The sequence below is a fragment of the Culex quinquefasciatus genome, chromosome 3 (assembly GCF_015732765.1).
Source record: "Culex quinquefasciatus strain JHB chromosome 3, VPISU_Cqui_1.0_pri_paternal, whole genome shotgun sequence".
In the NCBI taxonomy this organism is placed as follows: Eukaryota; Metazoa; Arthropoda; class Insecta; order Diptera; family Culicidae; genus Culex; species Culex quinquefasciatus.
In genome coordinates this window covers 9,009,512-9,025,359 of record NC_051863.1, presented here as the reverse complement: position 1 = coordinate 9,025,359, position 15,848 = coordinate 9,009,512, and the positions used below count along the sequence as shown (strand labels likewise).

Sequence of the window (15,848 nt, the reverse complement as noted above, 5' to 3'; positions counted from 1 at the left end):
CGAAAATCAAAAAATCGTATAGAAATTGACAAGATTAACAATATTTTTCAAAATGTTTTTTTTTTATTAACAGCAACTATAAAATAAGCAGTAGCGTGGTTCACGGATACATGAAAATGACAAAAGTGTTTAATTTCGAGTGCATCAACCAGATTTTTTAAGAACTATGACCCCAGGAGCTAGCAAGCTATGGTTTAGTTGTTCCAATTTGGATCAAAATTTAGTATTAAATTTAATAAATTTAGTACGGGACCTCCCATTAATCACGTGGACACTTTTTTGGGAATCTGTTTCTTTTTTTTAATTTTTTGATTTTTTTAGGATTCTTAAAACTGGGTAGCGCTAGTCTGAGAAAATAATGGCCTCGAGACGAGAGAATAGTGGTACCATTTACGGACACAGAGAACACAGCTCGAGATGGGTGAAAGAATTATTCTCTCGTGATTCATTTGCAAAAAAAGTTCATCCGTCAAAACGAAAAATCAAAAGTGCCAACTACGGGAATCGAACCATAGACCTTTGACATTCTAACCCAATGACTTAACTGTCTCGGCCATCACAGCTTGGTGATCAAGGAGTGGTCAGATGCCGATGTATGACACTTGTTGGAGATTTATTGTATCAATTAACGAATGAACTCATTTTTATGGTGGTGTGAGTTGGTAGAATTATTCTCTCAATTTTGGCGCTAAGCCCTCAATAAATTTTGAGGGAACGATTCTCTCGACTCGGAATTTTGGGTGTATAGCTTTTGACCAGGGAACAACTTTGTACAACATCACAAAGCTCTAGGACTTGATCCCAAAAAGATACAGGATGATTTTTGGAGTTTACTTTTTTCTGCAAAATTTAAAAACATGCTCAAAATATTTACCTGAATCTATTCGAAAATCAATTCTTAGCGCTTTGCGATAATCTAAAAAGTTGTTCTCCGGATCAAAACCTATAAGAAATCTCTAAGACGAGAAAAGGCTATCTGGTTAGGAAAACCTCGTAGAAGAAGAGTTATAAAATTAAAAAATAAATCAATTGATTGAAATTCCAATCTGACCTCAGAGCCACTAAACCTTAACCAAATGGGCTCAAATTTTCCGGTTGATGCGCTCGAAATTAAACACTTTTATCTATTTCATATATTCGTGAACAACGCTATTAAGCAGCCATCAGAAAAAAATTGTAGAATAACATTTTATCAAAATATTTGCAAAAAAAAATATTAAGATCAATGAAAAAAGTGTTATCACAAAAATCCTTGGCTATAATCAAAATAATAGCGCGTGCTTAGCTTATTTCAACTACACAAATCAAATCTACTTATAGATTTGCGCAAAATTATAACAATTGCTTAGTTAAATCCTTTAAAAAAATATAAAATGCTCATGAGAAATTTTCTATGCTTCCACAAAACATTTTTTTGTAAAAAATATTTTTCGAATAACTCATTCAAGCAAACATTGATTTTCAAAACTGAAAATCAGATGAATTCCTTTCAAGAAAGTAGCATATCTGCCATTTAAATTTAAAAATCGGTTGAATAGTTTCGAAGAAAGTAAAATTTCTTTCATTTTTTAAAGTTAAAGAACGTTTAATATTTCTTTTTTTACTATTTTCTTCCATGCTAAAAGATTGATAGCTTATTTTTTTTTCAAAAAAGGAATTTTGCGATGAAAAATTTCAGTTTCTGCATTTCTTTTAAATTTTACGAGTACTTTTCGACTAAGAATTTGGTTTTAAACATCGAAACGACCTTAAAAAAATCGTACCATGTTTTTGAAACATCTTAACAATTGTTCTTAAAAAAATCAAAATCCATTACGAAAATGCAATGGTTGTTTTTTCTTTACATTCCTGGCTAAGAATGATAAAAATCAAACTTAAATTAGAAAATGTAAAATAATAAACTTAACCCGGTTCTTGGCAATTTTTCCATATTATTTTTTCATCAATATTGAAGAATTCATACTAAGAAGAAGAGCAGTTCACTCAGATTTCGGAAACTTTTTTGGTTTGGAAAATTGATGTTTTCTAAGTCTCACTCTAACAGCCCACTATTTTCTAATGTCGATATCTCAGCAACTAATGGTCCGATTTACAATGTTTAAATATGAATCATTCGTGAAATTCTCCGATCTCTTCGGAAAAAATATTTAAAAAAAATTTAAGCCAAGACAAACATTTCAAAAGGGCGTAATATTGAATTTTGGCCCTTTTAAAATGTGAGTCTTGATTTAAAATTTTTGAAAGTATTTTTTTCGAAAAGATCGGAAAATTTCACGAATGTTTCATATTTTAACATTGTAAATCGGACTATTAGTTGCTGAGATATCGACATTAGAAAATGGTGGGTTGTTTGGGTGAGACTTAGAAAACATCAAATTTCCTGTTTTTAAACTTTTGCATGGCCATATCTCAGCAACTAAGGGTCGTATCAACAAAGTTCAAAAAAGCAAAATATAGAGAATTTTCTCAGCTTTCCAAAAATATTTTTTTTCAAAAGTGAGCAAACATGTGCACTTATTTTAAAAACTGAAAAACTGCGATTATTTTCAAAAAAGTCACCTAAAAATTGATTAAACTTGAAAACGGTGCACTTTATTAAAATTTTAGTAGAATACTTTTTGATTGTAAATTTGATTTTACATCGAAAAATTAAGTTGTAAATTTTTAACGACCAATATTTCGATTTTTTGAAAAAAATAGTATTGATTAAAAAATTCATAATTCGGTCAAAGATTTTTTGCCCATTCTGGAAATTTCTGAAAAGTTGGCATTTGATGTCCTCTAAAAGATATAAAAAAAAATAATAAAAATAGTGTTTTTTTTTTGCTAACCAAGGTTTAGTGACGAAAAATTAATTAAAAAATTACCAAAAAAATTTTTATCGTGTATAATTTTTTTTCAATGTTGTCCATATCCTTACCTACAACTTTGCCGAAGACACCAAATCGATCAAAAAAATCTTCCAAAAGATACAGATTTTTGAATTTTCATACACCATTTTTGTATGGACAGCTGCCAAATTTGCATGGAAAATTATATGGAGAATCTAATGATGCAAAATGGCTTTTTTGGGCATACCGAAGGCACCAAAAAAGTTTCAGTCGGATTAAAAAATACAAAAATTAAATTAAAAAAAAAAGACCGATTTCGTGGAGAATTGCTCAGAAGAAGTTGGGAATCTTTCCATTTTGATCGTTCAAGTTCGAGGAATAAGTTTTGAATAATAAAAAAACCCTGTAACTTGAACTATATTCAGGTGTACGAAAATTGATTCAGGAATGATAAATTAATTTCAATTCGGTATAATTAGTGAATTATCAAAATACAGTAAATTCTTTTGCAGTACAAAACAGAGTTTTTAAGTTCCTTCCAGCTGTGTGTTCCGTCATAATCCATTTTGGAAAAGTTGTTGCTTGTATCTAAAAAAAAAATATTATAATCAAAACAATTCAAAATAACTTAAAAATTGTGGAAAAATTCCTGAGATCTTCCAATCTGTGGTTCCATTTTTAAAGCTCAAAATGGTCTGATATAATCAAACATCAAAACAGTGTTTCAAATGGGTAATTCTCCGCCAACTCACACAGCGTTGCCCCGACCCCTCTTCGATTTGCGTGAAGCTTTGTCCTAAGGGGTAACTTTTGTCCCTGATCACGAATCCGAGGTTCGTTTTTTGATATCTCGTGACGGAGGGGCGGTACGACCCCTTCCATTTTTTAACATGCGAAAAAAGAGGTGTTTTTTCAATCATTTGCAGCCTGAAACGGTGATGAGATAGAAATTTGGTGTCAAAGGGTCTTTTATGTAAAATTAGACGCCCGATTTGATGGCGTACTCAGAATTCCAAAAAACGTATTTTTCATCAAAAAAAAAAAACACAAAAAAAGTTTTAAAAATTCTTCCATTTTCCGTTATTCGACTGTAAAATTTTTTGGAACATGTCATTTTATGGGAAATTTAATGATCTTTGCAAATCTTTAATGACCCAGAAGGGTCATTTTTTTAATTTTTAACAAAATTTTTCTTTTTAAAATTTCTTGTTTTTTCTAACTTTGCAGGGTTATATTTTAGAGTGTAACAATGTTCTACAAAATTGTAGAGCAGACAAGAAGTCTCTTTTCTTGACACAGATTATGCAATATTTTTCTTTAGTATGGACAGCTCCTAAATTTGTATGGAGGGAAAGTGAGAAAAATATTTCAATTAAATAATCCTATTATAAGTTTCATTCGTCAGGTCACATGAAATCAGAAAAAACTTCCCCGATCCCTTTTCGATTTGCGTGAAACTTTGTCCTAAGGAGTAACTTTTGTCCCTGATCACAAATCCGTAGTCCATTTTCGATATCTTGTGACGGAGTTGCGGTAAGACCCCTTGCTTTTTTAGACAAACGATAAAAGCGTGTTTTTCAATAATTTAATTTCAAAGACTGTAAAAATGCATGTTGCAAAACAAACTAATTCATCGCTCTGATCACATCTCGCAAAACAAAACAATAGGTGAAATATGACCGGACCGGAGACAACCTTGTAGCGACTTGCGGCCACAGCAACGTTGGCGTGGGCTCCATAAATTATCCCTCAAGTCCGTCAAGCCATTTTGGTTCTCCCAACGAACCGTGGCCAACGGTGTTGCTATTTCCACACGCCACCACCACCGTGCGCCATTTTCATTCGTTGACGTGGCATTAATTCAATTTTCTCGCCCACAAAATGCTAGCTGTCAAAAGGTAAATCCTGCAGCTTGGACCACTTTTCCAGGTGGAAGTTTTAAAAAGGGTTATTTTATTGAGTTTTGAAAATTATAATATTCATCGAAAAAATCAAAGATTTTTATAATTATTTGAAATTATGAATTTCCAAGCTTTCAAGCCACTTTCAAAAGTTCACCTCAACTTTCATTCGTTCTCACGCCGGCGCGCATAAATCATGATAAACCGACGAATGAATGATGGAACGGTAAGCGACTCAGTGAGTGAGTGAGTGAGGTGTTGCCGGGATTTCCACACGGCAGCGGCGTCTGCTCAAATTTCAATTCTCGCCTTTTCCGATTAGCATCAATGCTTTGTGGCGGCAGAAGAAAATAGCACCACGAGCAGCCATGGGAGCAATCCACCTATTGTGCATTTTTATGTTAAATTGTTGAAGAATTATTTTCTTAAATCAGAATTAAATTTTAAAATAATTTGAAAAAAGAATGATTTTAATGTATTTTAAGTTTAACATGAATTTTTTTTCAATTTTTTTTTCAAAGCAAAAAGCAACTAAAAAAAACTTCGAATAAAAATGACTCGCCTTCAGCTAGAAAACGCTATAAATGGCAAGTTCTCACGAATGGGCAATAAAAATTACAATTATTTGTTGGGTGTAAGCCGTTGCAAATGGTGAGGGGGACTTATTCAAAAAGTGAATAAAGCACCAACAGTTTTTGGTGCGCCCCCTTGTTCACAAGACGATGAATATAAGAAACGAGGCTTGGAAAGCTGTTTCATGAGCAAAAAAAACACAGAAAAAAGAACAGCACATTCATAAGCTGTGTTTACCGCACGCTATTCAACGGATAATTTCGTTCCTTTTTGAAGGCAAAAGAATTGAAATTATTATTTCTGCATCCTTGACTACTTGGTTGGCAGGGGTCTTTAAAAGTAATTTAAGCAGATTCCGTGCACTATTGCAGAATTTTATAGATTTTTTTACGATAGAATTTTTGTTTTAGACATTTTTTACTATTTATTGTATTTTAACTAGCAACTAAAAGATTAAAAGAAGATATCTTTTCAAAAGTTTACATAGGGAATGTATATGATTATTTTTAAAGGCTGCAACTTTCAATATTTAAAAATATAAAACACAAGTAATGTAAATCATACAAGCTACCAAAATACTCACACAGCACGTGCAGAATGATCTGGCTGGTGGCCACCTGGCCGACGCCGTTGTTGGCCGTACAGATGTACGTGCCGCCCTTGTGCCGGTCCATGTTCTCGATGACGTACACCGAGGAGGTGAACTGCTCCTCACCTGTCAGAGTTAAACAGCCGCAGAAAAAAAAAGTTCACTTACAAATTCATCCTAAAAAAACCCATTTCGAACCCCCTTACCGTTGGGCAGCAGGTTGTTCTTCCGGGTCCACGTGATGTTGGGCATCGGATTTCCGGTGGCCGAACACTCGAGCCGCACCGGCGAACCCTTCCGCACCTGCAGGTGACCACCGGACGTCACGTGGGTGATCTTGGGTGGCACTGAAATGGGAAGAAGAAGAAAAAAACGAAAACTGTTGAGAAACTTTGCTCGCCGGAGAAAAACTTTTCCCTCAATTCACAGTCGGTCGGAGCGAAATCGATTTTCGGTTTGAGGTTGATGGATGATGGTCGTTTGGCGCTTTTTCGCACACAGAGCTTTTCTCATGCAAATCACGACCCAGAGAGAGAGAGAGAGTGAGGAAACTCGTCGAAAAACTTTCTCCCCGGGAAAACCATCAATTAGAGGAAATAATTAAATTAAGTATTGTGCAATTTATATCCACCGCCAGCATCACCCTCGAAAAACGAACCGAGACTCACTTTCACAAGTTGAGAGGAAGACTTGGAGTCTCGCAGTTGAGCTGCACCAGTCATCCGGATCTGCTGTACGCCCACGACAAAGTTGGGTTTAACTTTTTAGAAGTAATTAATTTCGAATTAAATCCAAAATTTTTACGCCAACTCATTTGGCAGCGGGTTTTTGGCTGGTTTTTAGGGCATTACAAAGGGAGCATAACTTTTGCTGATAAAGTTTTCAGATTTTTTCGAGTGGGATTTGTTCGTGGGTTTTGGCTGAAAATTAATTATAATGTTTGATTTGGCTCAATCCGATTCTTAAAAATAAAAAAAAATCATTCGATGATAATACAAAAATACAAAAATACAAAAATACAGAAATACAAAAATACAAAAATACAAAAATACAAAAATACAAAAATACAAAAATACAAAAATACAAAAATACAAAAATACAAAACTACAAAAATACAAAAATACAAAAATACAAAAATACAAAAATACAAAAATACAAAAATACAAAAATACAAAAAAACAAAAATAGAAAAATACAAAAATACAAAAATACAAAAATAAAAACAAAAATACAAAAATACAAAAATACAAAAATACAAAAATACAAAAATACAAAAATACAAAAATACAAAAATACAAAAATACAAAAATACAAAAATACAAAAATACAAAAATACAAAAATACAAAAATACAAAAATACAAAAATACAAAAATACAAAAATACAAAAATACAAAAATACAAAAATACAAAAATACAAACAAGGGTCCTGATTGCTCAAAATCAACCACTCAATTCGCGAGCTCAAATAGCAGGCGACGCGATACTGCCCTGATGAATTCCTACTGTTTGTCACTTTGAAACCATTCGCTCCCGAACTCTCTCTTTTCTACTCTCCTTCTCTCTCTGATCGGCTCAGTCTCCGAACGGTTCAGACAGGCCGATCGTCTCCGATCACTCTGAACTGAAAACATTTTTTCTCTGATGCGCTGCGTTATACTCATTGATTTGGGTTGCCTAAAATCAATGTTATCAATTAAATTGTGCATTTATTTTGATTTCATAACATTATAGACACCATTCAAAGAAACATCCACCAAGAAAAAATCAAATTGATGGCAAACTGAGGGCGTGAAGACAAAATGACTGCCGCGCTGGCATTTTGTGAGAGTGGCTCTTCGCTGAGCATGGTAGTGTGTGAGTGTCGTCGAGCGACGGAGTAGGCAAATATTTTCACGATGTATTTGTTCGCTGAGTGAACAGTTCGGACCACTCGCTGGCTGCTTGCCAGACTCATTCGCTCATGAATGCTAGCGGGTTAGAATAGGCGACGAATGGATAGGCGATGAGTGAGTGGTTTCTGTTCATTGAACCGAAAATGAGGACCCTTGAATACAAAAATACAAAAATACAAAAATACAAAAATACAAAAATACAAAAATACAAAAATACAAAAATACAAAAATACAAAAATACAAAAATACAAAAATACAAAAATACAAAAATACAAAAATACAAAAATACAAAAATACAAAAATACAAAAATACAAAATACAAAAATACAAAATACAAAAATACAAAAATACAAAAATACAAAAATACAAAAATACAAAAATACAAAAATACAAAATACAAAAATACAAAAATACAAAAATAAAATACAAAAATACAAAAATACAAAAATACAAAAATACAAAAATACAAAAATACAAAAATACAAAAATACAAAAATACAAAAATACAAAAATACAAAAATACAAAAATACAAAAATACAAAAATACAAAAATACAAAAATACAAAAATACAAAAATACAAAAATACAAAAATACACAATTATTCAATTTTTACATATTCCAATTGACCATTGTTTCAATAAATATCCATGACATCTGAGTTATTTTAATCTTCAAACTATACCCAGTAGCGTGGTTCACGTTTCTATGAAAAAGACAAAAGTTGTTATTTTGTCTTGCATCAACCGGAATTTCGTTCTTTTATGTCATCAGAAGCACTCCTGAAAATTTGAGCCCATTTGGTAAGGTCTAGGAGCTCCAGTTTTAATTTGAAATTTATATGGGATTTTGATTTATTTTCCATGGGAAACTATCTTTTTTTACATTCTATTAGGATTTTTTTTTATAAATCGATGAAATGACTTGATTCTCATAGTAGGAGATAGGTTTTGAACTGGGGAACAACTTTGTAGAAGAGCTCCTAGACCTTACCAAATGGGCTCAAATTTTCAGGAGTGCTTCTGGGGACATAAAAGAACGAAATTCCGGTTGATGCAAGACAAAATAACAACTTTTGTCTTTTTCATAGAAACGTGAACCACGCTAATACCCAGGTAACATAACAATAACAAATCAGGTATTCTGATAAACACAGCTTCAAAAACATATTTTCTGAATTGATAAAAAATATGATAAAAATCAAATCCCTCGATATCACCTACACTGATCGATTATGTCAACATGATGATACCCATTTCCCAAGTCCATAAAAACAATCAACATAGAATGATCACAACAAAAAAAAACGTCAAATCCATTCATTTTTCTAGCACCCTAAAAAAGCTTTCAAAAGCAAACAGAAAACATCTGCCAGAGCGAATTTGCCATTCCGGGTTTGAACAAATTTGAACCGATTCCTCTGAATGTTGTTATTGTTGTAGCAAAACTACGAGGGAAAAAAAGTACAACGACCAGTTCAAATGGACACCATTCAAATGCAGGAAGCGTCCGATTCCAGTTCCTCCTCTCTACCTTTTTTCTCCCAACCCTCTCCGGCGGCCATCCTCGCGAATGTTATTTGTCCAAACAGAAACTGTGTGTTTCCCTATTCATATTTTTATTTCGGTTCACGGTCCGTTAGGACCGGTCTCCGGTTTTGCATGTCGTTGCTGGGATCGGCACACACACAAAAAAAACAAGCTTGGAACTAAAATAGAGCCACCAGGATGTCAACCGGAAGTGCAGTCAAGCTTGAGGGGGGGGGGGGGGGGGCTACCGTACCCTATTGCTGGTCGTTAAAAATTCAACACACAGGAATTGAAGCAGATTTTTTCTAGGTTTGTCTTTAAAATAAATTGATAAAAAATTTATTTGATTAAAACATTTAGACCAAAACCAACTGTAAACATTCGTCCTGATCAAAGTCGTGGAAAATCACAACAGAAACGAAAACGTCAACAAACGTTGTCCAATTGTCACTCGTCGGGACGTTTCGCGGGGCCAAAGCAAACGGCCACCCCTTCATGGCAGGTCAAACAAAGAAAGAAAGGAAAAAAAACGGTCCACTTCCGGTTCCCGAAACAGCAGCTGTTGGCCGAGTCTCAATGTTGCACATACACACACAAAAAAGATAGGAGCAAACAAGGAGAAACGACTAGCAAATATAAAAAATAAAAATAAAAATCACAAAAAAGTGAACCCCGTTGTGTACAATGGCTGTCTCATAAAACTGACAGACGGCGCGACAAAGCTGTGAGGAGAAATCGTGGGCTTCGAGCAAGAGGAGGAAGAACAAAAGTGTCCAACTTCGTGTTTGTGCAAGGAAAATTTACATTTTTATAAACTAATTGGCGAGATAATAGTCGCTCGGCGGAGCAAAGCGTGAAATCTCCTGGGGGAGAGGGAGCTTTTCCGGTAGAGGGACAACACATTTTGACTTGAGGATGACAAGGGGACATAGTCCAGGAGTAAAAAAAAATAATATAACAAATTCGAACGAAAATTGAAAAAAGCTGGCAAGAGAATATTTTTAACCATTCATATTATGCTTTTTACTATTTTGTTGTAAGCGACTGTTAGAGACTCATCACAAATTTTGTCGCCGTCGTGCTAACTTGTCGCACGTTCATTTTGGGCCAAATTGAGTTATGAACGCCATTTTGTGCATTTCACAATGTCTCACCTTTTGACCTTCACAGATCCCCAAAATTCGATTTCAATCCTGAGATATTCAATAAGAACCGAAATCACTCCGTGCATTTTTGTCACTTTTTATATGAAAGAAGTTTGAATCATGTCGTGCTATCTTGTCACTCCCTGAAAATTGATGTGAGTGCGACAAATGGCCTAAGGGATTCCAGGCCAGAACGCGTTTGTCGCACGTACAAGCTAGACTACCGTAAACATTTGTAATTATAACTCGGGACTTCAGCAACCAACTTCAACCAAACTTCGGGACAATACAAAGAATGGTCAGCAAAACAAAACGTTTGTTTTTGTTTATTCAAGGTCAAACGTGGTCCAAGCTACGAAAAAAAATTCGTTATTTTTACATTTCAAGCATACAATTTATTCAAAAAAAAAAACTACAATTTAACTTCAAACCGTTTCAATTGTTTGAAAAAGAATTATTGAAGAAAATAAATCAATATATTTTTTTTGCGTACAACAATTCTATGAGATTTCGGTCATTCGATTTTATTTTGTATATTTTAATCCGGCTGAAACTATTTGGTGCCTTCGGTATGCCCAAAGAAATCATTTTGCATCATTTGTTTGTCCATATAATTTTCCGTACAAATTTGGCAGCTGTCCATACAAAAATTATTTATGAAAATAAGAAATCTGTATCTTTAGAAGGATTTTTTTGATCGATTTAGTGTCTTCGGCAAAGTTGTAGGTATGGATAAGGATTACACTAAACAAAAGATACACGGTAAAAATAATTTTGGTGATTTTTGATTCCACTTTTTTGTCACTTGAACTTCATGAGCAAAAAATCACTATTTTATTTTTTTCTATTTTTTGATATGTTTTAGGGGACATCGCAAAATTAAGTGGAAAACTAATTTTACAAAAAATTTAGAAGTTTTGGAGCTTTGGTGTCTTTAGAAGAGTTGTTGCAAATGGAAAAGCGCAACTTATTTTACATAGAAACCCAAATATTACCAAAAAACGATTTTCTGACACTTTAGCTCAATTCTGAGGGTGATTCAGCGGGCAAAATTACATGGAATACCCTATAGTTGAACAATTTTCGAATTTCGTTAGGATGGTCCCATACACATTTCCCTTTTAAATTTGACATTTTCAAATGAAGATATCTTAAATGAAAAGAAAAATACCACGGGATTTTTTCAACATATATAGTGCTAGATCTCCTCTTTCGAATGCAACCTGGCTTTAAAAATGAGGCCTTTTGTTCTTTGCCTTTTCGTGATATTTGAGTTTTAAATTTTTATCTTTTTTTTCATGGTTGTAATTTTTGACCATTGAGTCCAAATTGACTTGTCAAAAAATAAAAATATTATTTTTTCAGAGTTCTAACATTACTTTTCTCTTTTAAACTTAACCCTGAGTTTTTACGTTCAAAAAACTGATTCTTGATGGTTTGCTCAGATGCTCAGTCTAAATTTGGTCGTAGAAGGCGTAGAATGCGAGATAAAATTTTGGTGTCTTAGACAAAGTTGCTTGGATTGGCAAGCCCAACAACTCTTTTGAAGACAACAAAATTCCAAAAATATTCCTAAAAAGTAAGATTGTGATTACGGGTTTTGATTGATATTTATCAATCAAAACCCGTAATCACAAAAATAACGGTGATCGAAAATCATCATAAAAATAGTAAGATTTTCAAAATCACCCTAATCGGGAACCTTCATCATTTTGTACCAAACCAAAAGTTGCACTTTTCCATTTGCAACAACTCCTCTCAAGACACCAAAGCTCCAAAATTTAACCATTTTCGGAAAATCCATTTTCCAATTAATTTTACAATCTACATCGCTGTGCGCTGTTTTCAAGTTATCGCTATTTATAGAAGCATATTTTTTTAATTAACGCAGTTATTCATTTTTATAAAATTAGTTCAATGATTTTCAATTTAAAAATACGAATTCGTGAAATTTTCCGATCTTTTCGAAAACTATTTTTCATATAAGTCGATTTTTGCCAAGCACAACAGCCTTATATTTAGGTTAAATATTAATACTAGGATAAATCAATACAAAATAAATTATATTTTAAAACTCAACTTTATAACAATTCAGATCGAAAATTTGAAGCAATTATGCTAACTAAATCCATGTCATACAGACAGTTCTGATTTTATTTTTGTTTTTTTAATCTTTGTCTCACCCAAGAAACATTTTTGTCCAGGAGTTCTACAAGAGCTCTTCAAGATAGCTACAGCATAGCAGTTTGGACCGCGGTAGGATAAAATTCTTTTTAAAACATCTTCAGGAGTTTGGAATAGGGGAATTATACCCATTTTAATCACACCAAGCCATTCGACCAATTCTCATCACTTTTGCCGTTTTCCGCTATTAAATCAACATTTTCAGATGTATGAACAATGAAGAGTTGCTTGCTCACTTTTATTTGAGCTATTTATTGCTTTGAAACAGTCAAAAACACTTGAGAAAGGGTATAACTCCCCTAGTACTTGAAGAAAGTTTTATCCTACCGCGGTCCAAACTGCTATGCTGTAGCTATCTTGAAGAGCTCTTGTAGAACTCCTGGACAAAAATGTTACTTGGGCAATTTCTCAATTATTTGTTTCAATCTAATGTTTTCAGAAAAAAAAATAAAAATCTTATTTTTTTAGGAAAAAAAATGCTTATCTAAGATAATCACTTATATCATGGTTGAAAAAAAAAAATCAGCTGCTTGGATGAATAAGGAGCGAATGCTCAACCTGTCAAACATATGAAGTTTTTTGAGAATTTTTGAAAAAAAAAACTGCATTTAAATCAATACTCGAAAATCAGAAATTAATCACAAAAGGGTAGAATTCATCCCATATTTTTAAATGATCACAAAATTCTTTAAATCAGTCTTACTAATACTCATAAAATTGAATTTCAAAAGTTGTTATTTGGTAAGAAAAACTTGATAATATTTCATTTTATTTAGTTGAACTTACATCTGAAATCCTAATTTTAATAAATTGAGCCATTTTTGTTTATATTCAACCACCATATTATAACACACTATTTCGATTTTTTTACTAATATTTGGATTAGAATTAAAAAAAACCAGCCAAGAAGCATGCTAAGGATCGTAGGTCTAGACATCACACAGTAAACTCATCAAACTTCACTCAGTAAAAAATGTATAAGTTTAGAAGGTGCAAAATTTGAACATTTTTTGACTAAATATACTGATGTACACTTCAATTTTGGTTTTAAATTGCTGTTAAATTTTAATTGAACAACATTTTTTTAACAAGTTTGATGAAATATTTTCATTGTGAGCTCTTACACAGGAATATTTTTGTTGTTGCACTTCCTTCCATTCTGCCTATAATCATGTTGTTATTGCGTTAATGGATTCTGGGAAGGTACACGCTCAATAGGGTGACAAGAAAAAATGAAAATTTTGGGGGTATGGCTCGCAACTTTTGGTAAAAATAAGTAACAAGTGCAAATTTTGAGCGAAATTTGTTAAGGGTTAAGGGTCGCTTTTTATCGTTAAAGATTGTTTGGGAAAATTAAATAAAATGTATGGGTAAAAGCAAAAAAATCGTAATTTCGCCCAAAATGACATTAAATGGTCAGATCATTGTCATTGTGTGAGATTCTTATGCAAAATTATATGACAAAAAAACTTTGTCGAACACCGCAAAACGATCCGAGTTAACCCTGACTATAAAAAGCGACCCTTAACCCTTAATCGATTTCGCTCAAAATTGGCACAGTTACTTATTTTTTTATTGTCACTCTAATGCTTATTTAGCAATTAGCCGTAATTATGCTTTCAATGGCAATTTATGACACAACACATTCTTTCCAAATTGGAAATGCACTTTCCGCTATCTCCACCCAAAAAAAGCACAACAGAAGTTTCTTTTCTTCGGAAAAAATAAATAAAACCCCGAAAAAAAGCAAGAAAAGACGAAAAAACTCCATTAATTATGCGGTCCGTCATGATATTGTTTGACTTTGGCTACCTTTCACACGGGGTGACTTTGTGTGCTGGGTTCACCGTCAACGACCTCCCCCCGGGGGCGCACAATCTCGGAACGCTTTCGGAGAGAAGGAGAAGCACTTGCTTTGAGTTTTCCATTAGAATTTCCATTCATTTGCTGGCCAGGTCGTCCTCAGCTCCCAATGGCTGCTCGTACGGTGTGGCGAATGAAAGTGAGGACGATGGTGAAGGCAAACGAATTTCCGAAATTGCGATGCGGTTCACGTTTTGGGGGTGATTTTTTTTCCCTGTTCGTTGACTGGGTGAAGATATTGACGGAGCTATAAATGTTAGATGGAATCTTAATTTTACTTTTAACAAACGTCACTCGAGTTTCATTACACATTAGGATTTAAAATCTCAGATAATAATGATATTTTCAGCTGATTTTTTTTTCATTAGAAAACTTGATAATCAAAAGTTTGTGATAAATTTCAATTCTATGGTGAAAATTAATGGTTTTTGCCATAAAATTCAAATTAATTTTTTTTAATTATCTTTTGATGATTTATTGAATATGCGAGTTTTGTTGAATCATTTTTTTTCAGTATCCTAAACAAAAAATTCCTCAAAAATGAGTAAAAAATGTTTTCTCGAAAATTTTCAAACCTTGAGATGATTTGAAAACGAAATCCTTCTGACATTTTGTAAAAAATAATATTTGTTAACTACATTCTTAACATCATTTGTATGTTCTTTTTATATGGAAATTACCGAAAAGCATTGCTAATAATTGATGTCAATTATTTTTTGTAATCGAAACACTGAAAATAAAATTAGAGCTATTTTTACTTTTTTCGTGAGTTTTTTTCTCGTATAAATACGAAACGGATTCGGAAAATTGCTCAGCTTGACATTTTTTTAGGCCGATTCAAATATTTTTAAAAGGCAAAAAAATAAACAAAATTTATACCAGCTTATGTTGATGTTAGCAAACGCTTCAGTTGCATCAGGGTATGATAAATTGATAGCACAGAAAAAAATCCATAAAAAAGGAACTCAAAAATTAATTTTTCTAATATTATTTTGAATTTTTTTTTCGATTTTTTACATTTACAAAACCTACCTTTTTGATTTTTCACGACGAAAAAAAAAAGAAACAACACGGAACCTTCAAAACTTTGAATTTTCATCGCGATTTCACGGTTTTCTAAAATCTGCTTAAAAATTAACGCCATAATGAATAGTTTAGGAATTAGTACAAGAATGTTCCTGAAAAAACTATCAGTTGTTCAAAATACATAATTTAACTCCCTGACAAAAAAATAATCACGACAAAACAAATTATTAGCCCAATTTTGTGAAATTTTGAAAAAATTTCATAAGCAAATTTTACGATGCAGTAGCATATTATTAAAAATTAAGAGAAGTTGATA

The 15,848-nt window shown here is 32.9% G+C and overlaps 1 protein-coding gene across 5 annotated transcripts in view; it reads right to left on the bottom strand.

Annotated features, from left to right (window-relative positions):
• LOC6041749 (hemicentin-1) overlaps positions 1-15,848 on the bottom strand; it is a 321,332-nt gene that overhangs the window by 30,026 nt on the left and 275,458 nt on the right. For all 5 annotated transcript variants that reach the window (XM_038258593.1, XM_038258592.1, XM_038258596.1 and 2 more), the window contains 2 exons: positions 6,101-6,241; positions 5,889-6,020 (listed from right to left, as the gene is read on the bottom strand). In XM_038258593.1, coding sequence (XP_038114521.1) covers positions 5,889-6,020; positions 6,101-6,241 — 273 coding nt within the window. The remainder of the gene's footprint in view (positions 1-5,888; positions 6,021-6,100; positions 6,242-15,848) is intronic.